The sequence below is a fragment of the Taudactylus pleione genome, unplaced genomic scaffold (assembly GCF_031769625.1).
Source record: "Taudactylus pleione unplaced genomic scaffold, aTauple2 ptg000627l, whole genome shotgun sequence".
Taxonomy (NCBI): domain Eukaryota; kingdom Metazoa; phylum Chordata; class Amphibia; order Anura; family Myobatrachidae; genus Taudactylus; species Taudactylus pleione.
The window spans coordinates 2440842-2466766 of NW_028285029.1; the positions used below are offsets into that span (position 1 = coordinate 2440842).

The 25925-nt window shown below is 45.0% G+C and overlaps 1 protein-coding gene across 1 annotated transcript in view; it reads left to right on the forward strand.

Annotated features, from left to right (window-relative positions):
- Positions 1-528: 528 nt before the first annotated feature.
- The window catches only part of LOC148479262 (vomeronasal type-2 receptor 1-like), a 76228-nt gene continuing 50831 nt past the window's right edge, over positions 529-25925 (forward strand). Inside the window, exon 1 of the mRNA XM_088454678.1 lies at positions 529-631. Coding sequence (XP_088310804.1) covers positions 529-631 — 103 coding nt within the window. The remainder of the gene's footprint in view (positions 632-25925) is intronic.

Consider the following 25925-nt stretch of genomic DNA (forward strand, 5'->3'; position numbering starts at 1 on the left):
CTTTACAGAGAATATTTGGAAATTCACATCAGTCCCTGCCATAGAGGAGTTTACCACATATTCCCTACCACATGTACATGCACACAAATACAAATTAGGGTTAATTTGTGTTGGGAGCCAAATAACCTACCAGTATATTTTTCGAGTGTGGGAGGAAACCGGAGTACCCGGAGAAAACCCATGCAAGCACAGGGAGAATATAAAAACTCCACACAGGTAGGGCCATGGTGGGAATCGAACTCATGACCTCAATGCTGTGAGGCAGTAATGCTAACCATTACACTGTCTGTGCACATGCTCTGTAGGTGCATGTAGCAGGGGGTTTATAGTGGCTTCATTTGGGTGCACTAAGATGGCTGCATTTTATCCAACCCCCTGTCAATTGGGAAGTTTTTTATTTTACTTTTATTACAGCTGCATGGTCAAAACAAGGATGAGAATGCTTCTGTCAGCCCTCACTAGGCCTGTTATAGACAATGCACACTCTTGAAGAAGCCATGCAATCAAGTTTTTTTTTTGTGAACCGGCATGATTGACATCCTGATGTCACACCATGCAGCTAAAAAGAGGACAGAGGATCTGCATGAGCAGCAACAGCTTAAGGTGGGGGAACAAAGAAGGGGGCTGGCTGGTGAGTCGGGACATAGGAGGCTGTTGCAGGTTATTTAGTTGGGACAAAGAATGGTGACTGCTGGGGTAGGCTGGGGAGTTGGGGAATAAAATGCTTTGACTGGCTGGGGAGTTTGGACAAATAAGGGCAGCTGCTGTGTCTGGCTGGGTATTAGGGACCTAGAAGTAGGGCTGCAAGTGCTGGTTGGGGAGTGCGGACATAGAAGGGCAGCTGCTGGGTCTGGCTGGGGAGAAGGAATATAGAAGGGGTACTGCTGAGACAGGCTGGGGAGTGGGGTCACAAAAGCTGGGGAATAGGGACATAAATGGCTGTTGCTGGATGGGGAGTTTGGACATAGAAGGGTGGCTGTTGGGTAATGCTGGGGAGTGGGGTTATAGAGAGGCGGCTTTCTCGGGAGTTGGGACAAAAGCCTGGAGCTGGCTGGGATGTGGAAAAATAGAAGGGCAGCTGCTGGGGCTGGCTGGGGAGTGGGGTCACAAAAGCTGGGGAAAAGGGACATAAACGGCTGTTGTTGGCTGGGGAGTTTAAACATAGAAGGGTGGCTGTTTGGGCTGGCTGTGGAGTGGGAACATAAAAGGCTTTTTCTGGCTGGGGAGTTTAGACATAGAACAGCAGCTGCTGTGGCTCTCTGGGGAGGGGGGATATAGAAAGGGGGCTGGCTGGGGAGTGGGGGGCATAAAAGCATGGTGCTGGCTGGGGAGTGGGAACATAGAAGTGGAGTGCTTAAGATGGCTGTTTAGTGGGAGCATAAAAGGCTGTTGCAGCTGGGGAGTTTGGACATAGAAGGGTGGCTGCTGGTGCTGGGTGGGGAGAGGTGACAAAAGGTTGGTCCTGGCTGGGGAGTGGGGCAAAGAAGGGGGGTTGCTGGGGCTGGCTGGGGAGTGGGAATATAGAAGTGGGACTGCTGTGGCTGGTTGGGGAGTGTGGACATCAACATGGGGCTGGCTGGGGGGTGGGGACATAAAAGGCTGTTGCAGGATGGGGAGTGTGGACATAGAACAGTGGCTGCTGGGGCTGCCGGCGGAGTGGGGACATAGAAAGGTGGCTGGCTGGGGAGTGGGGACATAAAAGGCTGGTGTTTGCTGGGGAGTGTTGACATAGAAAGGCAGCTTATTTGGCTGGCTGGGGAGTGGAGACAAATAAGGTGGCTGCTGGTGCTGGCTGGAGAGTTGGAACATAGAAGTGGGGACATACTGTAGAAGGCAGCTGCTGGGGCTGGCTAGGGAGAGGGGATATAGTAAGGGGTGCTGCTGGGACTGCCTGGGGTGTGGGGTCATTAAAGTCTATTGCTGGCTGCTAAGTGGAAACATAGTAGGGCGGCTGTTGGTGCTGGTTGGGGAGTGGGGACATAAATGGCTGGGGCTGGCTGGTGAGTGGGGACTTAGCAAGATGGCTGCAGGGTTTGGCTGGGGAGTTGGGTCATAGAAGGGCTGCTTATGGCACTGGCTGGGGAGTGGGTCATAGAAAAAGGGCTAGCTTGGGAGTGGGGACATTAAAGTGGAGTTGGCTGGGGAGTGGTGATACACTGTAGAAGGCTGCTGCTGTGGCTGGCTGGGGAGTTGGGAAAAAGATGGGGGCTGCTGGTTCTGGCTGGGAGTAGGGACATCGAAGGGCAGCTGTTAGGGCTGGCTGGAGGATGGGGACAAAAAAATTATACTGTCTGGGGAGTGCGGACATAAAAGGCTGGTGCAGGCTGTTTAGTGCAGACATATAAGGGATGTCTGCTGTGACTGGATGGGGAGTTTGGACATAGAAGGGTGGCTGTTGGGTAATGCTGGTGAGTGGGGTTATAGAGAGGCGGCTTTCTGGGGAGTTGGGACAAAAGCTGGATGGGATGTGGAAAAATAGAAGGGCAGCTGCTGGGGCTGGCTGGGGAGTGGGAATATAGAAGTGGAGTTGGAACATAGAAGTGGGGACATACTGTAGAAGGCAGCTGCAGGGTCTGGCTAGGGAGTGGGGACATAGTAAAGGGGGCTGCTGGGACTGCCTTGGGAGTTTGGTCAGTAAAGGCTATTGCTGGCTGGTGAGTGGAAACATAGTAGGGTGGCTGTTGTGGCTGTTTGGGGAGTGGGGACAAAAAAGGCTGGGGCTGGCTGGTGAGTGGGAACATAAAAGGCTGTTGCTGGATGGGGAGTTTGGACATAGAAGGGTGATTGCTGGTGCTGGCTGGGGAGTGGGGACATAGAAAGGAGGTTTTCTGGGGAGTTGGGACATAAAAGCCTGCTGCTGGCTGGGATGTGTAAAAATAGAAGGGGGAATGCTGTGGCTGGCTGGGGAGTGAGAACATGAAATGGGGGCTGGCTGGGGAGTGGGGATATAAAGGCTGTTGCAGGACAAGAAGTTTGGACATAGAATGGTGGCTGCTGGGGCTGGCTGGGGAGTGGGGACATATAAAGTTTGCTTGCTGGGGAGTGGATAAATAGAAAGTGGACTGGCTGGGGAGTGGGGACATCAAAGGTTGTTGTTTTCTGGGGAGTGTGGACATAGAAGGGCAGCTGATTTGGCTGGCTGGGGTGTTGAGACAAAGGAGGTGTGCTGCTGGTGCTGGCTGAAGAGTGGGGATTTAGAAAGATGGCTGCTGGGGCTGGCTGGGGAGTGGGTACATACTGTAGAAGGCAGCTTCTGGGGCTGGCTAGGGAGTGGGGACATAGTCAGGGGCACTGCTGGGACTGCCTGGGGAGTGGGGTCATAAAAGGATGTTGCTGGCTGGTAAGAGGATACATAGTACGGTAGCTGTTGGGGCTAGTTGGGAAGTGGTGATATAGAAGGGGGCTGTTGGGCCGGTTGGGGAGTGAGGACATATAGGGGAGGCTCTCTGGGAAGTGGAGGCATAAAAGGCTGAAGCAGGCTGTGGAGTGGGTACTTTGAAGAGAGTCTGCTTGGACAAGCTTAGGATTATGGACATAAAAGGCTGTTGCTGGCTGGGGTGTTTGGTATCACAAGCCACCACTGCATCTTGTCTGACAAAGGTGCTCCTGGTGGTTTTCTTAGGCCTGTTGATAGGAGACAATAATGCCGGGCTTCTGCTCCATGAGGTCTTCCTACCTGACTGTACTTTCTCTGCCTCTCTGTACTGATTGGATCTCCTACTTTTTTCTATTTGTGGCTTACGGTTCTAGTGAGAAGTTCATCCTCCTGTGTGTACCAGCTCCTCATATCCAGCGTCTTTGTACTCCCTGCAAGTTACATCTAAGCAGTGGCTGCCACTTCCCAGCATTTGTGAGGATTAACTGCAAGTCACATCATAGCAGTGCCTGCCACACCTCAACATCTGTGTAGACTCCCTGCAAGTACATTATAGCAATGTCAGCCACACTTAAGTACTGTGTAATCTTTTTTTTTGTTTATTTAGTTCAGCAGTTTCACCAGCTCCTCTATGTCTGTGTGGCCAATCAACTAAATAACACCCAGCTGTCTGCACTGCAATTCAGTGCTTATGTGCACTATATGCCATTTACAACTCCTTAGTTTCATTGTCTTTTAAAAACAAGCAAGCAATTAACATTTACATCCGTTTCTGATATAGCTCAGTGCATAGCAGCTCTCAAGGCTGCAACAAGCAAAGTGCAAACCAGCTCTCAAGGCTGAAACTAGCCAAATGCATTCCAGCTATCAAGGCTGCAACCAGCCAAATACATACAAGCCCTCAATGTTGCAACCAGCCAAATGCATACCTGCTCTCAAGGCTGCAACCAGCCAAGTACATACCAACCCCTTAAGGCTGCAACCCGCAAAGTGTTATTAGTCCTTAAGGCTGCAACCTGCCAAATATGTATCAGTCCTCAAGGCTACAACTTGCCAAGTACATACCAGCTCTCAAGGCCAATTTCAGTCAAGAGCCATCTAATCCTCATAATTCCTTATCAATTGACTATTAATCAATTCACTCACCTAAGATCCATAATCAATCAACTCACTATACTGAATTCAGCTTCATATTCCTGGTCATGGTTCCAATGTGAATCTTTCCAGAGATTCATAACATATGGCCATAGAAGGATGGCTGCTGGGGCTGGCTGGGGAGTGGGAACATAGAAGGGCAGCTGTTGGGGCTGTCTGGGGAGTGGAGACATAAAAGCTGGTGCTGGTTGGGGAGTAACGACATAGAAGTGTGGCTGCTGGGGCTGGCTGGGACTGGGGACTTAAAAAAATGGCTTCTACATAGTAGGGACATAAAAGGCTAGTGCGGGCTGGGGAGTGGAAACACAGAAGGGTGGCTGGTGGGACTCGCTGGGGAGGGGGCAAGGGCATCTTAACAGAGGAGGGGGCACATGTGCAATCCCTGTGCAGGGCCCCCTCCTCTCTCCGCAGTGGCCGGCAGCTGACTGATGTGGCTGGCCAGCCACCGGAGCGTTAGTAGACTCCAGGCACTAGAGTGTGCTTGGAGTCTACTGCGCATGCGCAGAACGCCAAGAAAATGGGCATGGCAGCCATTTACCAGCATTCTGTGCATGCAATGTAAACTCTGGGCACTAAAGTGTACCCGGAGTCTACTGTGCATGCGCAGAACAATGGAAAAATGGCCACAGCGGCCATTTTCCGGTGGTCTCAGCAACGCTGAAACCCACCGCCGGACCACGGATAGGTAAGTTTAAAATAATATGGGTGCAGTGTGTGCGGTGCAGGCCCCCCTGGATCCGGGGGCCTGTGTGCCCCACACACACTGCATCCATTATAGATATGCCACTGTGAGGGGGGGTCTTAGAAGAGGGGCTGCTGGGGCTGGCTGGGAGGGTGGACATAAACAGCTGGTGCTGGCTGGCTGTGAGCTTATATAAAGGCTGAATCGAATAAACTGAATTTGCCCTAAAGGAATTTCTGATATGGGGGTATGGTGTTTGAAGGGCTACATCTTAAAACCATATTGGATGTACTAAGCTGAAATTTGGCAGTTCTGCCAAAATTCAGGGCAAAAAAATTAAAAACGAGTAATTGGGAGTATTCTAGATTTTAAACCGTTTGTGTTTTTTTCTCCTGCTTTTTGGTCAATATTATACTTTTCTGCTTTAGTCTATGGGAGATATTTGGGAAGGCATAACTCAAGGCAGAGGACAAATTAGGACTTGGGGTTTGTTTTGTTAGGTTACTCTTTTTCCTGTGTATTGTCTTTTGGGGTTCAGGTAATTGATAAAGTTACAGATTTTAAAAATTGGCCAAAATATACTCTTTTTTTTAAAGATCGGGTAGGTCAACTTGCTGTGTATACTCCGGGGGTGGCTTCCTGCTTAGGGTGTATAATTGCATCACTTGGGTGCACAAACATGGATGCCTTTTATACTCATATACTCAGCTGGTGGCCACAGTATTCAAAATGCACAGAATAAATACAAGTGAGGGGAATATGAGCTAAGGGTGTATGAGATGCAGATCACACAGAGGGCATCAGTGTGTAATACATTGAATAAATACAGGTGAGGGGTATTCAAGCTATTGGTGTAGGAAACCATATCACACCAAGTACAGCAGTGTGTTACACATAGGGGTGTAGCAGACCAGTTTATTGCTATGTGGGCGGCACTCAGCACTGTACATTATGGGGTGAGTGAATGCAGTGTACAATGTTGTGTGACTGGTCTGAGACTCTGAAATGATGACAGACTGACAGTCATGTTATTGTCTATGTAGTAATGGAGGAGGGGGTTTGCACACTCAAGTGATGTCATTAGAGGGGCAAGGCAGGTCATGTGGTTGGAGCAGCAGTTTAACCTGTTCTTAGTTGCAATGTGAATAAGGAAATAGAGTGATGTGGGCAGCAGCAGCATACTTGGCCTCCCTGTTCAAGAAGAAGATGGTGGATGGTAAGCGAACACCATTATATTATACACACTGCGCCCCTGTCACTACCCCACCCTTCCTATCACCCACTTGTCCCAGGGGCATCTTAAGAGAGGAGGGGGACCATGTGCATTCCCTGTCTGGGGCCCCCACCTCTCTCCCTGGCAGCTGGCCACAGACTGATGTGGCTGGCTGGTCACCACAGCATCAGTAGATTATGGGCAATAGAGTGTGCCCAGAGTCAAATGCACATGTGCAGATCACCAGGGAAGTGGGGCAGCTGCCATTTTACTGGCGATTTCCTCACTGAGCATGCACAAAACTTTTAGAACAGTGCTGAGACACCTAACGCAGGACCTCAGAGAGGTAAGTTTTAGATAACATGGGTGCAGGCTATATGGTGCGGGCCCCCCTTGGACATGGGAGCCTATTTGAACTGCACAAACTGCACCCATTATAGATACGCTCTTGACTGGGCTGTCAGCCACCTGTTTGCCCAGCCCTCAGCCTCATCTGACCCAGATAGATCAATAACACACTCCTTTGCTGTGCTCCTCACTATGTACCCCATCCTGAGACTGGTCACACTGCTCTAACTGTGCCCCCTTGCATGTGTTTTGCCCCTTTCACTGTATGACACACACCATCCTTAGCCAAATTGGGCCACTCTCCTTTCCCAGCTACATAGTGCCCCCCATGTCCCCTTACTCCTGATTTTTGCTTGCCACCGGTTTACCTTCTGCTCAACACTCCACCATTATTATTCCCTATTAACAGTATGGGGTACCACTACTCATACCGGCCAGAGGAGCTGATTCAGACCCAGATGCTAAGTTGCGCCTCGCTTGCATCCAAAATGGGCCGGGTATGCAAATCCTGCAATCACACTGTCCGGCTTAAGGATGCCGTCTGCCTTAGAGAGCGACAGCAGAGAGAATGCACACTGGAGTATAAAGACGCCCACCTTTCTCTCTTAGCACACGTCACCTCCTGGAAATGTGTGATTAATCAGGAGCATCAAGTGCCATTGGAGCTGCAAGCAGCACTTGAGGTAGACCCTACCGCACTGCAAGCACTGTGATCAGTTCAGGCTAAAATACAACCAAGTGACATGTACAATGATGTTAATTTGCTAAATATGCACACCTATTAAACTCCATTTTGACACTCAGACACACCTGCATTCGCACATCCACTCCCCCGTTCACAATTACCTTCCCCTCTCACCACCCACAAACTGTACTATCTGTCACTCAAAGTAGTGTACTGTCAGTGTACTATGAGAGCACGATTCCCGGATGCAATGACTGGTTCGTGCATGCATACTTAGATGCATATGCATTCGCAGACGGGCGACAATCGCCCATAGCGGGCAAACGCATCTTAGTGTCTGGGTCTGAATCAGGTCCCGAGTGCTTGAGGTCTCCCTAACCAGTACTAACCTTATATATAAGTTATTTGTCAGTACCATGTCCTCCTATCATATTAAACCTAACCCTGAGCTCAGGTATGCTGCCTATCACAGATGCCAGTAACTTTGTGCCACCCCTAGGTGAGTATGTGTGATAGTGAGTGTGAGTGTGCATGTATGTTTTATGTGTGTGTTTTGTCTTTTTAAATATTTATTTTACAGGTGAACCACAGGTACCAGTGGGCCCATAATACCACACATGCTAGTACTTGTTGTTCTCTCCGAGTACAAGCATGCAGATGAGGTTTGCTGGGGCATGTAGTACTCCTGCAAAAGACAATATTATTTCATATTTCTTTGCTCTACACTATACACTATCAACCCAGCACCCACCGCTCCAAGGTTGGCAGAAATAGCCCTGGGCTATAAGCCTAGGCCCGAGGTGCCCTGGAATGGGAGATCCATTTAATTGGGGGGGTCATCAGCTCCCCAGTGGTCCCCAACCTTGGCTTACTAGCAGTCAGAGGTAATCCTTTGGCTGGAGGACCCTGTGAAAGGGTTCCTGTGACATTTCTCCCCACTGCAAAGGGTCCAGTGCTGGTTATGGATAATACAGGGGACCCTTACATTTTTAATCCCCTGTATTTGCAAAACCAGGAGCAGCTCAGCTGAGCCTAGTGCTGGTTCTACTAAATAAAGGGGACCCCTATGTCTTTTGTCCCCTGTATTTTGACAACCAGTACTTGCTGTGAATAGCCTGGGGATGGTTGTGTTTTTTTTTGGGGGGGGGCGATTTGCTGCTCCCATCACTGATGGTTAATAAATTAAAAAAGCAATGAAATTCCATAAGCAAAAATCCTTATGATTTCACATGTTCAATTATTGCTACTTAGACATGATTTGAAATTTCACAAAACCTACTGGATTTTTGCCACTCAACCTCAAAAAAACTATTAAATTCATGTCATTAAGGCTGACACCTTAATAGACATGTTCTTTGTGTAAAACAGATATGGTATGACAACTCTCACGGAGTGAGATTGCTGTCACTTACAAAATGGTGGAGCTGCAAATTCACAGATTTGTGTGCTCATTTGAAAACACACATGCCGTCTGTGCAACTGATTGTCTGAGCAGAAGATAGAGCTCCACAGATGAGGTAAAATAGTGTGGATAAGGAGGTTGAGACAGAGGGTTGTGGATAAGATGGGACAGAAGGCAGTGGATAGGGCATAGACTACACAGCATGGATGGAATTATGACAACATGGCACATATGGGTGGAAGACAGTAGCACAGATGGGTGGAAAACAGAGTGGCACAGATGGGGGACAGAGTGAAGCAGATGAGGGGAAGACAGAGTGGCACAAATGGGGAAGACAGAGTGGCAAGGATGGTGGGAAGAGAGAATAGCATGGATGGGGGGACAGAGCAACATGGATGATGGGAAAACAGAGCTGCTCATATGGAAGAGGGAGACAGAAGCACAGGTGGGGAGAGAGAAGCATGGATGGATGGAAACAGAGTTGCAATGATGAGGAAAGACATGGGATCAAAGATGGGGAAATACAGATGGGTACGAATTAGATAATATAGACTTGCACAGATGGGAAAACATGCAGCAGTAGGGAATGGTGAAGATAGGAGCATGGAAGCATATAGGGGAAGAAACTGTAGATGCATAGACATTAGACAGATTATGATGGTTTTAGCGATTAAGCAAGATGTTTGTGGAAGCCAAATGTGTATATTGCATAAGATGGATGTATAGAGAGAGCAAAATACTGTGGTCCAGTGGGATTGATGTGATGACCAAATGGGATGCTTGTGGGCACTGAGGGCCTGATTCAGAGCCGGACGCTATTTGCGGACGGTCGTAACAAAAAAGGGGCCGGCTATTTAAATTGAGCGCTTGCTCTTTGCGGTTTGTTGACGCCTCTATGTCTGAGTGAGCAAACAAAAAATGCGCTCGCTATTTTGTAAAGATGCCCCTTTGCCGTTCGCATCACACATCATCTCCGGTATTTATTAGATTAATCGGGAACATCGAAAGGCATCTGAACTGCTCGCAGTGCTTGTGGTAGGATTTTCTTTCCCCTAATACTGCGAGCAGTTCAGGCTAAAAAGCAACCAAGTGACGTGGTCAATGATGCTCCTTTACTAATTATGCACTCCCATTAAATGCCCTTTTGACTGTTAGGCACACCTGCGTTCGGATCTCCACTCCCCCGTTTTCAAACACCTTCCCCTGTTACCACCCACAAACGGAACATTCTTTCAATCAAATTAGCAGCCCCTCATTGTTTTGCGAGTGCACGATTTCCGAACGCAATGACTGGTTAGCGCATACGCATTATGACCCATACGCATGCGCAGTTGTGCGAACATCGCTCAAAGCGAATGAGCGGCCGCTTATGAGCGGCTCTGAATCAGGCCCTGAGTGGGATGAGTCTTCTCAAATATTAGTTGATTAGATTGCATGTGTGTATTGCAGTGAGCACACAAATCTGTGAATTAGTAGCTCCTGCATTTTATGAGTGACAGCAAACATAGGGCCTGATTCAGACCCGGTCGCAAGTGCTGAGCGCTCGCAACCGGGTCGATGGTGGCCCACAGTGCATGCGCACGATGGAGCCGGCTCCGTCGTGCGCATGCGCGAGACCTGGCTAGCAACGGGCAATCCGTCGCTCCAGGTCTCGCACCAAAGGGGGCAAGTTGTTGATGTTGAGTGACAGCTCACCCCCTTTGGTAGGTGGGTCAGGGGGTGGCTGCCCAAATGGAGGCATTCCCATGAGAACGCCTGCCATTTGGGGCAGCCCCACTGACATCACGAGTGATGTCAGTGGAGAGATTCCGTCTCTGTTAGAGCCGAAATTTCTCTGGGGCTTGCGGCCACGAGACCCTACCACAAGGGTCTCGTCGCAAGCCCGATGGTCTTGACCATCAAGACCATCATCATGGCCACTCGCAATAGCTGTGGGCGGTCACCCACAGCTATGCGAGCGGCCAAGAGGCTGATCCAAAAAAAAAAAAAGCCCGGCCCTGATTCAGAGCAAGCACTCTGTCAGAGCGAGCGGTTCTGAATAAGGTCCATACTCTGTGAGTGGGCTGAATTTACAGTTAACCACACGGTGTGATGGCATACCATATCTGTTATGCACAGGGAACATGTCCATTAAGGCATCAGCCTTAATGATTGGAATTGAACTGTGTTTGGTTTTAGTTGAGTGATAGATATTTGGTAGTTTTATCAAATTTTAAATGTGTAAGAAGCCTTAAAGGGACATAGGAAACAATTGAATTATGGTTTATGGAATTTCACAGTTGTTTTAAAGACAATATATTTATCCTATAAACTGTATAAATAAATTTGAGAAGCCTCCCTCAGCCCACTTTTGTCATTCTATTATGACACCCTCTATATAACTTATTTTCCCACATACACCACCCTCTGACATCAACTTTTCTTTAATTTTATAAGGTATAGTGCAGTGAAGACTGGAAATGGGGATGCAGGGCAGGGCAGTGAGACTTGATGAAGGCAGTGAGAAAATTATATGAGAGATTAGACCATTTGATAATGGGATATGGGAGGTGCAGGGCCACAATAACAGGACATGGAGGAGCAGCAATGATGGCAAGATATTTGGAGCTGCCACACATTAAAAACTGGACAGAAGGAGTGAAAAACATGATGATAGGAGATTGGGGGGGCAGAATATGGAATTCACTTCTTTTTATTGTTTTTTCATCCAAGAGAATACTTAGTGTTTCAATCTTGTTTTATATTAGGGTTTTCTATTATAAAGGTTATTTTAGGTCTGTTTATTTTTACATATATTCATATTTATCTAAGATTGCCCTAGAAACACTTCTTTGTTCTTCTGCTTCTTAGCAAAATAATGTATATGTGTTTCACACAACAACCAAGTGTCATAAAAGATTTATCTATAATAGACTACAATGTTGGTTTTTTGACTAATTACTTTTTTCATGTTGAATACTATTTTGAATACTGGTGTGGACTGGAGAAAATATATCTTGTATACAGTTCAGAGACTAAGGTCTCTCAGCTCTTGAGCCTGCACAGTAATATTACGTATATTTTTACAACAAAAACTTTTGTGAATGCCTTGAGAGCCTCCTGCTCTTTTTCTCCCTCTCGCTCTGTTTTGTGTAATGCACATTTCCATGAGCATACCAGCTCTCTCCTAAATCACACCTCAATTTACTTCTCCCCCTATACAGTGTACATTTTCCATAAGGCATCTGTTCCCATTTAAGCTACACCTTGCTCTTTGGACCACATTCAATGGTGAGGACCTGTGCACATGCAGCGCTTGCACTGCATGTGCGCAAGCCCCAGAGCGAGTGACAAATGCACTCACTCCGGGGCTCACTACAAAAGGGGTGGCTGTCGATGTTGATCTACAGCTCACCCCATTTTGTAGGTGGGGTGGAGGCAGAGGCAGATTTAGACCTTATGGGGCATTAAGCAGTGTGGAGTGGGGACATGGCGACACTGATATAATGCAGTCACACTAATGAGTGTAATATAATGGGTATTATTTATAATGGATGTGGGACCTGTTAGGCAGCTACAATCAATGAGGGGAAGACACTGAAATAATACTTATTGTTACAACTATTAGTGTACCTGCATTATATATCAGTTACCCCCCCCACCCTCTCACTGATAGTAGCAGCTTAGCAGGTCCCACATCCCTTATAATACCCTTGAGTACACCCATTAGTGTGACTGTATTATACATCAGTGCCCCCGCCCCTTCCTGATTGTAGCAGACAGGCCCCCATCTCCTATACATACACAATACTATTAGAGTATTGTGTATGTATAGGAGATGGGGGCCTGTCTGCTCTCATATAAAATATCGTAGTCAGTGTGTGCCACAAGCTCACCCACCTTGCCCTTTCTTCCATTACAGCAGGCAGATGATGGGTCAAATTGTACTTAAAATAACACTTACCTGCCACTCCTGGTATGAGGGCATATACAAAATTAAAATGACAATAAAAGCACTGGCAGGAGCAGGCAGCAACTATGCCAGGAGCACTAAACTCAGCCTCTTCTTTCTTCTTTGGGCATGTCCTGGCCTCTTGCTGTAAGCCTGCCGGAGAGCCATCACTGGTGCTGGTCGCATCCACTCCTGGGGTCCTGCTGCTGCAGCATCGTCACCAGTGGTCTCAACGCAGCCACATCATCTCCCGTGGTCCCGCTTCACCACTCAGAGTCCCGCATGGTTTTTGGCCCTTCCCTCAGCTCCACCCTGTGCCTGATGTCCTTCCCGCAAAGAGGTCTGTCACTGCCATCCCCACTCCTCTCTCCATGCATGTGACATCATACACACGTGCATCATGATGTCACACGCTCTACACACTGCAGGACTCAGGACACAGGCGTTCGGTGGAGCAGGCACCCAGCAGCTGTGCTGACAGCCTGCCAGGGGGACTCCATACACTGCCAGCGCAGCGTTCAGAAATGCCCTCTATATAAAAGCCCTGTTGGTGGGACCCCCTGGACCTGCCGGGCCCTAAGCGCCTACCTTTGTTGCCTAGCGGTAAATCCGCCACTGGGTGGAGGGGTGGCCAGACAAATGGAGGCAATCCTGATGGAATGCCTGCCATTAGAGCAGGAAGCTACTTGAAGCTTGCAGCAGATGAGACCCTACCCCAAGGGTCTCGTCACAAGCCCCGATGGTCGCGATGGTCTCAACCATCGCCACCATCACCTAGTCACTCTCTAAAGCTTTTCAAAAGAAAAGCGGGCGCCCTCATTCAGAGCGAGCGCTCGCTTTTTGAGAGTGGCTGTGACTGAGGTCCTTTGTACTTCTTCTACATTTTATTAGCACATCAGTGATCTTATTGACTTTCTAATTAAACCATCTGATAAAGATGAGAAGATAGTAATTTGACCATTAGACATTTATATAAAAGATGTTAATAGACAACTAAGTGACACATCATGCTACCATACTACATTTTTTGACCACTAATTTTAAAGATCTATATTTCTGGACCATTAATACGGCCATCACCAAAAAAGAGTATAAGTTTCTACAGACACCTTTTCTTAGAACCATAACATACTATTAATTACCTGATAAGGCGTGGGCATGATAGTAGGGAATAGTCCTGCAACAGCCTTGAGGGCTGGTATACCTTGGCTGGATTTGGCCATGCAGCAGCCTTGAGGGCTGAATTGATTAGTTGATTAGTTGTGGCCTGATGGCCGAGGATGTGTGTGTAGCCATTGGGATGTTGAGGCATCCTTAAGGGCTGGAATGCTGTGGTAGTGGTAGACTGATGGCTGAAGATGTGATGCAGCCTTTGGGCTGTGACGGCAGCCTTGAGGGCTGGAATGCTGTGGTTAGTTGTGGCCTGATGGCTGAAGATTAGATGCAGCCTTTGGGCTGTGGAGGCAGCTTTGAGGGCTGGAATGCTGTGGTTTGTTGTGGCCGAAGATGTGATGCAGTCTTTGGGCTGTGGAGGCAGCCTTGAGGGCTAGTGAGTCTCTTTAGAGAAAATATGAACAAGGTGCTAAGATGCTACTAATGTAGCTGAGTTGACACTGGCGTCGGTGCACTGAATTGCGCACTTGGGGTGCTGAGATGCTACCAATGTCGCCGAGTTCACACTGGCGTCGGTGCACTGGATTGCGCACTTGGGATGCTGATATGCTACCAATGTTGCTGAGTTGACACTGACATGGGTGCTCTGGATTGCACACTTGAGATGCTGAGACTCGACCAGTGTCGCTGGGTTGATACTAGCCATCGGACTCTGGCATGCACCGGGATGGAGGTGTACTCTGTACTGCTGGGATGACACATCCTGCTGAGGGCAGAGATACACACTGTGCTGCTTAGATGTCTTGAGAAGCATGCAGCAGATGGAATGCAGACTGTGCCACCTGGATGGAACAAACAGCAGTAAATAATACTTAAACTGGACACAGATACTCGACTGAACAAACAGGAGACTGGAACAACTCTACCAACGGCATGGAGTGAAGGGCTGGCTGGAATTTAACAAAAGCAGGGCCCAACCAGAGCAAGACTCCCTAATGAGAGACTAGTGAGCACCTGGGCTGTGCACAGACAGAAGAATCAATCAGCATGCACCTGACACTGCACACAGAAAGGCAGTAATTAGTGTAGAGCATTAGCAGCAATCAAGACTAGGACTGCAAACAAAATGCTGCAACCACAGATCCTAACAGGAGGAAGGAGGGGACTTCAGCGAATGCTTGCCCATCATTCACCCCGCACAGCATTGGCAGTGCAGCGGCTTGTGACATTACCCAAGTTTCATAAATATCTGTTGAACCCCCTATGAGACCTATAATATCTGAAAATTTTTGGACTATTACATAAAGCAAGTTGCTTTTTAGATGTGCATTTAAGGCACCATGTTCTAAGTCTGCCCTCTTATGTGAAAGACACAACATATGTACTGTGCAAAGTATATTATGTATTCCTATAAGAAATATATGTTCTTGTAAGTTTAGATGTTGAATCCCTTTATACATCCATCATACATGACTTGTGAATTAAAGTGGTTAAATACTTTCTAACCATTGAAAGGATAGATGCATTCCAAGAATTTCTTTAACAACTTTAGCATTTTGTCTTGCATCACAACTATTTCATCTTCAACAAACACTTCCACATCCAGGAGAGAGGTAAAGTGATGGGGCAGCCTCTGCCCCTATTTCTGCAAAATTCTTCCGGGGATGGTGGGAGCAAGAAGTTATTTTCTGAGAGGATGAGCATATGCAACATGTGATTACATTGATGACATCATGTTAATTTGGGATGGAACACAGGATGAATTAGACAACTTTGTTAATTCTCTCAATAATAACCTACTTAATTGGGGATTGACATATAAAAGCAGCAGAACCAGCATCTCATTCTTAGATCTTAGGATCTACAGGGGGGCGAATAATGCAAATAATATTATTTTTTTTAGGAAAGAGATGTTAATCAACAGACTGCTACCCTACAGCAGCTTAGACTTCCCCCAAACTATCAAAAATATGCCGAAAGGGGTATTTCTAAGGATACATCGCAAATGTTCCAGTGATGAAACTTACAACACTCAATGTAAGGAATAGTCACTTTGATTACATGAAGAATGACAGGCACATTAGTCACAGCCAATCAGTAGCTGGTATATGGAGAGTGGCCTCTGATTGGCTTGCAGACCATGAGAGTTTAAGAAGAGTAACATCTATCATTCCACATGGTATAAATATATGTGATAACACATATACCTATACTTGTCTGAGGTGGAATTGGTCACTTGTTTTTTTATTTTGCCAAGAACCATTGGATGCTTCATGGAGAAGAGGACCAAATCTATGCCAAGAGGTAGGTGAGTATAGCTTTTTTTTACAGGCATCCCATTGGAATTCTACATCCAAACAGCTAGCAGCAGGTAAGTATGTGTGAGTGTGGTAGGTATGTAATAAATTGTACAATCTACAGTGTGTGTCTTGTGGTTTTTTAACAATTTTTTTACAGCTGGGGTATGGGTGCCGGCCACCTTCTGGCATAGTAATTCCACTTTAAAAAAACAATACTTTAATACTATTTGCTAAACTATTACCCTTGCACCCACAGCCCAGGGGTTTGGGGAGGAGCCCCAGGCTTCAGTGTATGCCTGTGGTGCACATTAAAGGGTGGACCCCTTTATTGGGGGGAGTCCCCACCTCCCCTAAGAGCCTTGGCTTGGGGTGACTGGCTTGGGGTGATAATGCTTTGGTCGAGATAACCTGGTGAAAGGTTTCCCTGGGTGCGGCATTATACCCTGGCAGGAATTGAGCTCAGTGCTGGTTTTCAAAATAAGGGGACCCCTACGCAATGTTTTTCCCCAACTTTTTAAAACCTGGACATGCTTAGCAGCCCAGTGCTGGGTTCTAAAATATGGAGGAACCCTACTCATATTTTTCCCTGTATTTTTAGGAACTAGGACCGGGGTAGGTTGTGCTCTATTAAGGTAAAACCTACGAATTTTTTTTTCAAATAACCCTTTTTTTTACTTAAACACACAAGTAGCCTTCACATATCTCACTGATATGTGGAGGCTGTTTGTTCGGGAGTGTTTTGTTGCAATCAGACACTGCAAACTCAGGTGAAAAATCTCAATAAAATACACCATTGGAAAACACACTCAGCAAAACATGATTCTTGTTAATTTAAGTGTTTTAGTTTCAGCATGTCAATTTGAGTTTAGAATTGGCAAAACTCGACCAAAAATGATTCTTAGTAAATTTACCTCTAAAGGTGCATACACACACAACAATTTAGTTAATGAACGATTTTAGTAAAAGATTTTCTACCTTGAAAAAATGAACTAAAATCGTTTACTAAAGTTGTTCATTTACTATGTTCATTTAAATGTAATGAACGATTTTTATGAGCTACAAATGATTTTTGCATATTAACTTAATGAAAATCGTTGAGTTGACAAGTCTGACTAAACTACAAACGTGAACGCGCATGAACAATAATCGTTCATCGTTTGACTCAGAATGTGAACAAATTTTTCAAACGATTATTGTTAAACGATATCGTTTAACGATAATCGTTCAAAAAATCTTTGTGTGTGTATGCACCTTTAGTGTTTTACTCTTGTTTTATATTAGGGGTTTCTATAATAAAGGTAATGTTTAATGTCAGTTTCTATTTACATATGTTCATATATATCTAAGTGTGCCCCAGAAAGACTTGTTTGTTCTTCTGCTTCTTACTAAAATATTGTCTATGTGTTTTACACAAATAATTTTTGGGAGCACCACCAACGAAGTGTCATAAAAGATTTATTTATAATAGATGATGTTGTTTTTTTGACTAATGGGGCCAAATGTAACAGGTCGCAATTTAAAGTAAAAATCTAACTCACATTTTCTTGCATTGTAGGAAGGTACCAGTTGGTGCTGGTACTCACAAATGTAATAGCCTGCAAAATCTTGATCTCAAGGCTACTAAACTATGCAAATCTGTGTGATTAGTTCTCCTCAAGTAACCTTGTTTTACAAAATTGGATACAATGTAGTGGTTCCCGTGAGACTTCAATAGAGATTTCACACCATTGAAGTTTATGGTGGAGACAGGCTGACCACACTCAGCCAATCAGTAGGCAGCTCTGATGGAGATGCCAGCTGATTGGCTGGAGGCTCTTGCAATGACTGGATACACGTGGGCGCCAGTCACTTGCGCAGAGAAAGGTATGTGTAAACACATACCTTTCCTCCTGTGCAGCATGGTTTGGGTTTTTGCATTTTTTGTTTTAACCCCCTGGATGCCTACATAGACTGAAGATGACATGAACTATATGCATAGGAGAGGTGAGTATGGATTCTTCATTATAGGTACACTGTGGATTCCTACTGGACAAGGGGACATGATGGCAACAGGGATACTAGGTGAGTATTTGAGAGTGTAAGTGTGCATGTATGTTATAATAAACTTTTACTGACATGGTGTGTGTGTTCTGTGTTTATTAAGTATTTATTTGGCTGTGGAACTACAGGTACCAGTGGGCCCATAATGGCCCGCATGCTGGTCCTTGTGGTTCTTTAAGTACCAGCATACAGGGGAGGCTTGCAGGGACCTTTAGTACCACAGCTAAAAACAATATTTTCAATTCTGATTTTTACACAACACTACCCAGTGGCCCCCTATGCATTTTGGCACCTGTATTTTTTGAATCAGGACAGGCAGTACAGAGCCCGTTGCTGGTTATGCTTCTGGAGAGGGGGTGCATGTCTTTTTTTTAGTACAAAATTATTTAAATATTTATAAACAGAAATATGCACATATATCATGGTGCATGGTTCTGTGTTACTACGACCTGTATTTTTGCAAGTTCTTAGGCAGTAATATGTGCGAGTGAAGCATTCACACTCTATTACATTGCCTGAGTTCTATCTAGAAAATAGGAAACCATCTGGATGCAAGATGTTTTTTGTGAGTTATAGTAAAGATTTTACTATAGTCGCACCCTATTACATTTGCCAGTGAATAAAAAATGTGAGTTTAGTGCTTAACTCGCATTTTTAACAAATTTGCAACCTATTACATTTACCCTCGGTCTTTTTTCATGTTGGATATTATTTTGAATACTTGTGTGGATTCCAAAGAAATATCTTGTATTTGTCCAGGCTCTAAATAACTCTTGTTTAACTTTGCCAGATCGACTAGCAGAGCACATGTTACAGATCCTGGCCTATATTACCATTCATAGAAACAGTGTTCTTTCCCAGGCCCTTTCACCCCTACCTGCACCAGAATTTCAGCTTTTAACTGCTGATAATTTGCAATCAGAGCTTTGTGCATTTCCACATAGGCTCGCTGTGCTTCACCCAAAAAATAAGGAGCCAATTGTGCCACCCATTCCTTCATTGGCTATTTAAGCCAAGTTGCCATCATTTCAAAAGACAACAGAAATGCCTCAACATAGACTGATGGGGTCATCTTCTGCATCATGACAGTCCTGCATTCACCCAGTCACAGCTAAATGAGCTCTGTATGCAACAGTTTGTTGCTCACTAGCTTGGAGGATTTCCTCCCTCTTGCTCTCTGAGTTGACTAAGTAGCAAAATTGGGCCTAATGTACCTTATCATACACCAACAGACAGTGTGTGGATGCTAATATAATCTAGCTGCCAGTGGCCACTGCTTATTACTTTCTAAAGAGGCACAACACACCAACAAAACACTTCCCCTTTAAGTGGGTTTATACAGTCTTGCAAATTAATTGTTTGTTCACAATACGGAGAGCAACAAACTTCCCTGGTTTACTTGAACTACATTGTGTTTTCTTTGCAGTCAACACATTTATTCATATGACACTCCACTACCCTGCAATAATGAAAGCACTGTTTCTTTAATTGGACTTATATAGACTAACACAGATACACTCTTACCTTAGCAGCCAGAGCTTATAAATCTATACCACACCCAGTGGCAGCATTAAGTTCAGTACTTGGCTCTTGTAACAGTGAAGGAGCAGGCACTCCGCACCTCCAGCAGCCCCCACCACCCCAGTGATAACCACCGGCCTATGATTGAGCTACGAGGCCACGTCCCTTCCATGCAGCTATGCCCCTACCTTTGAGGGCATGCCCCCATCCTGCAAGGCTACACCCCTTTTTTGGCAGCGCATGACTTCACCGCATGCATGGCATCCCTCCCCTCACTGGGTGTCAGCATGGGAAGGGATGCCACTGACCACACCCAAACTTAACAAGACCAAATAATACACAGAGAACACATTTAGTGCTTTTCAGCCAGAAAAAGACATTTACCCCTGCTGCAACAAATCTCCACAGATGAAATATATGCTTATGTAGTATGTCATGGCAAGCATCAGTGTATACCTACTGTTTTTCACTGTTGTTGGTGAGCACCCTGTGCTGCCAATGCACCAGGATCAGCAGCTCGACCCTGCAATATGGCATATAATGTGCGGCCATATTGTTAGAAATGAGTAAGCATCAGGGCAGCATGATGATGCAGGATGCCCTGCAATATGTACAATACAATGTCTAATGTGCAAATTACAGCAGGGAATGTGTAAAATGTCAATAGCAGACTCAGCATGTGTGACAACTGAATAGAAGTGAATGATGGTGGGGGATGGTGGTGAGCCATACAATGAGCTCAGTGGGGTTGAATAGTAATGCTGTCAGCCTTGTTAGGTGTCCTGCCCTGGTGTTATGTGAGGTAGTAACATGCCCAACTAAGCCAGCAGGATAATATATATATATATACTACAAAGCACCTTTGAACTTCCCTCTCCCAGCCATGAATAAAATAGTGATGCCATGAGCTCATGCTATAACAGTCACCTCTGCCTCCTCTCGAAGTGGACAATAAAACTCATTAATGAGAGCGGTGAAAGGGCTAGTTATAGTGACAATGTGCGCCTATCAACCCCAAAGCATCCCCCTGACTGTATCACTTAGATATATTTAATTCCCCTAAAGTTTATAGAATAAAAACTGGATGTGGGAAAAAGTCAGCCATGTTGGTGCTCTGAACTGAAGCCATTTACAGTACAACCCCTGGAGAAAACTACTTGATATATGAAACAAATTGAATTTCCTATACTGAAAATGGGAATTATATTAGCTAATTGTTAAAAAAACTGTAAGTTTTTCAAGGACTTTAAACTCAAAAGGGCTTAAACTGGAACAAGAGCTACCTGACAAAATAAACCCCAAGTCTGAATTCGTCCTCTACCCTGAGTTTTGCCTTCGCCAAAAATCTCTCAATATCTCTCATAGACTAAAGCAGTAAATTGTCAGTTTTGTCCTAACAGGAAGAGGAAGAAAAAAAATGTCAGTTTATTTTTTTTTTTACTTTCAATTATTCTATTCTGCCTTAATATAAGAACATGACTGTGCTTGTGCAATATATACAAACATACATATCTGTATTTCCTTTTTAAATTTTTTAATTTGACAAAATATACAAGTCATAATTGTCAAGTATAAAAACCGTGCCAGCATTGGTCATGAGCAATATTAATATAACTATAGTAATGTACATGCATAAGAATGTTTCCTTTCTGTCTATTAAAGGTGCTATGATCTGAAAAATATATTTAAATACATATGCAACATTTGTTACACAAAGTGACTGTAAATGTAACTGGACAAATTTAGTTTCCTGAGTGTTATCTGTTTTTTATTACAATTATGCAGCTGTTAATGAGGCAATTTAAGGAAGAGGACACAATTAAAACTACATTTCTGCCATTCAATATTATATTTCATGTTTCCATATAAAATGACCTGGCTGTGTGTCCTTAGCATCATGCTCTACTCATCTGAGGTTCAGACCCCAACACCTGGATGTCATCTTTCTCTGAAAAATAAATATATATTTGAAAATACATATTTTAAAGATGGACACATCATTATAGGTGGAATAATTACATGCCATAACTGGGTTACATCTTTTCATGTGGATTATGGGAAAAAATCAGTGTGTCTAGGGTAAGTAACATACTATAAAAATATAGGGCTGTCTCTGAATTTAAGCAGATCTATATGTGATACTGTGGTCCTGTGTGGGATTATAGTGTGGATCTCAATTGTTTGAAAACTAAAGAAGTCATGTAATTTACATATACCTATGCAATGCAGTTTTTGTATAATAACACCAGACCAGAGGAACAACTACTATTAATTATTTAGTAATGTGTGAAATTAAGTGAGATACATTTTATTATGGTTACTCCATGTCAAGCTTCTTCATTGACTATTGCATTTCCTTTTCTACTGAGATTCCTTTTACCAGATTTCCTGGCTGTTCTATATTTTACATGTAGACTCTTTACTAATTTTCACTGTAAAATATTCCATTATACAGATTTGTATAGTTGCACTTACATTGGTTATCAATGCAATAAAAAATATTTCAACTAGCATATAAAGCCATTAACAAAATGTCATCACTTTTCTAATTACATTAACAACTCCAAACTCAACCCCTCCTTTATTCTCCACACCTGCTGTGCCTGTCATTCTCTCCCAATGCTTGCTGAATTGTTCAGGCTAAACCCACGCTGTGCAGTTCCCTCCCTTGTCTTTATTATGGACTAAAATGTTGAATGTAGTGAACTACTAAGATTGGTACAATCAAAAACAGGGTTACGGAGTACAAAATACTGGAGGGTTTCACCAGGGACCCACACAAGTAGCAATTTACTTTGCTTCACCCAATACGCAGGATGCTACTGCCAATGTTGGTTCCAAGCAGGATAGCAAAGAGTAGTCAGCAAACTGGGTGCCTAATTTAGCAACATATGTTATTGCAATGACATCTGTGATTACACATGGAACAAAGCTGCAAAAATATGCTTATGCTTTCCAAAACTTACCCGAACATATGGACACCCAACTGCCTACTCATATCCATCTTATGATGTACACAATGATAAATATCAGTATCATCAATGCACATCCAGCTCTTGTGGCAGGTCTGACTAGCTGCAAAAAATGAACAGAGGCCCTGATTCAGAGCCGGACGCTCTGACAGAGCACTCGCTCTGAATCAGGGCCGTCCTTCTTGATTTTTAGAGCGGCCTTCTGGCCACTCGTATAGCTGTGGATGACCACCCACAGCTATAGCGAGCAGCCAGGAAGATGGTCGCGATGGTCTTGATGGTCAGCGCTCTTGAGTGGGTCTTAATCAGGCCCAGAGACCCTATGCTGCAAAGGCGATTGCAATAGCTAATTTATGCACTCCCATGAAAGAGTGTTTGAATGCTCAGATACAATTGCATTTGCTTAACCCCCCCACCACACACCCTCGTTACCTCCCCCAAATGCTGGCTACTTGTCACTCACTTTGAGATGTGTGTACTCTATAACAATTTGCATAAAAATCGGTATTGCATCTGCTGCTATATCAGGACTTGGATCTGGTAATGGAAAATAAATGCTAAATTCAAAATGATCTATCAATAGGAAGGTCAGGTCACAAGCCAAGAAAAAAAATGAGCAGTACAGATTAGAGCCAAGGGATAAAACTAGTGAGAGGTCGGGAATAAGTCAGGGTCACACACAGGAATAAACAATAGAACATAGGGGAATGCTGAAGACTACAGATGTGTCCGCATAGAGTATTGCTGCAGTCATTCCAAACAGCACCTCTTCTGGGGGTGCCAGGTCCCGTGTGACTTGGCTTGTGGTAAACATAATTTACACCTCTATTTTTTATTGCTTGAAGGTGCACCTTAGATGCATGTGACAAAACCACTGTGCAATACTGCACTGATTACATTTATATGAAACACTTGTACATTTGTGTGCAAGTATCATTGTGCTTGATTTGTGACTTTGTGCATATTTAAAACTAATTCCAGTTCATTGAAAGTCACAGTTTGGTGTTTCTGGCACAGACAGAGCCGTACCTAGACTATATTGTGCCTGGGCCAGAAATAGCATTGGCGCCTCCCCCCACATACACAAGTATTCAAATAGGGACATAATATGCATGCCTGAAATAGAGGGGTGGCCTCATGGGGAAGGGCCATGACAAATGAGATTTGTCCTGTATGATGAAAGGGTACAGATCCCATTATACCATTGTTACCCAGGTGTCACTGCCAAATACAGGGGTAAATGTAATAAGCCGCAAGTTTTTGGTAAACTCGCAAATGAAATAGGGTGCAAGATCATATAAACTCACATGTTTCCCACAATCCCACAACTCATGAGTATCAAAATTGCTTTCAAATATATTCCAATTTACAATATATAACTCAGCAATGTAATAGAGTGCAAGTTATAAACTTCCACCCGAAACCTTACCAAGAATCGCAAAAACAATACAAGAGGTTCAGTTGACTGTAAATCAACATGTGAGGCTGATTTGCACAGGAGAACACACTAATGGGCAATTACAACACTATATATATCACACCCACAGTAATTGCACCTGTGTGGATTGTAGCAATGGCGTTTTCACAGAGCAGTTTTGAGCTGTATGTGTCTGGAGTACTTAGTTTGAAAGAGATGTGCAGGAGGTGGGCGCAGGAGTAGCACCAGATCCAGGTACCTATTAGGCTATCATGCCAGAGTGGACCTGGACTCTCTCTCAGATCAGGAGGTGGTTGAGCTTTTTAGGTTGAACCCCAGACAAACCTCCTGAACTTATATGAGCAGATGAGAGATGATTTGGAGCCTCTGGCTAGTAGCAACTATGCAGTGTCTGGGCTGCATACATTAATTTGTGCCCTGCACTTTTTTTTGCCACAGGCTCATTTCAGTCAGTATAGACTGCACCCACATTGGGATCAGATCACCTCACATGAGGTGATATGTCTATGTAAATAGACATGGTTACCACTACCTCAATGTGCAGGTGGTCCGCAACACTAACCTGTGGTTACAGGTTACCTTGGGTCTTGCCATGATGCCTATATCCTGTGCCAGTCATAACTGTGGGAGAAGTTTGAAGAAGGACACATGCTGGAGGGCTGGCTACTTGGTATGTTGCACTTGCTGTATCCCCATATCATTTATTTTTACTGTATCATGTGTCTTTTACTTTCTTTATGTACAGATATGAACAAGCATGAGTTTAATGGCTAACACACTATGGGACATATTCAATTGGGCATGAGGTTTTGTGAGGAATACCTTGAAATACCCACAGCATCCAATTAAAAAAAGTGGTCATTAGGTTTTTAGCTCTGAAAACTATTCACTGCGTTAAAAAAAAAAATATGCACTTACCTGCCTCGAGGGTCTCCGGTGGTCTTTGTGGCTTCTGGTGGCCTCCCCTCTATCTTCTCACTGGAGAGGGGGCTGTTGGGAGTCCCAGAAGCTTCTGGAAGGCTCCAGGGGCTGTTGGGAAGGGCAAGGGCTGCTGGGAGATGTAGTTCTATCAGCACCCATTCTGGAAGGGCACATAGACACTGGAGGGCCAAACACACCGGGGGTAGCACACATACAGCACTCATACACAGACACTTACCTATACACACTTACAAACACTCACACATACTGACATATTCACCCTGCTGCAGAAGACATGGCTTCCGACATTGTATGCAGAATACAGCACTGCAGAAGGTAAATAATTGTGGAATAATTAAGCTAATTGGAATCTTCAAATTACATATTTAGGGCCTGATTCAGACCTGGTCGCTCTGACAGAGTGTTCGCTCTGAATCAGGGCCGGGCTTTTTTTTTTTTGGAGCGGCCTCTTGGCCGCTCGCATAGCTGTGGGTGACCACCCACAGCTAATGCAAGTGGCCAGGATGATAGTTGCGATGGTCAAGACCATCGCAACCACTGGGCTTGCGACGAGACCCATGTAGTAGGGTCTCCTGGCCGCAAGCCCCAGAGAGCTTTCGGCTCAAAAAGAGCCGAAAGCTCTCCCACTGACATCACTTGTGATGTCAGTGGGGCAGTCCCCAAATGGTAGGCGTTCTCATGGGAATGCCTCCATTTTGGCAGCTACCCCCCCAGCCCACCCACCAAAGGGGGCGAGCTGTCACTCAACATCGACAGCAAGCCCCCTTTGGTGCGAGACCTGGAGCAACAGATTGCCCATCGCTAGCC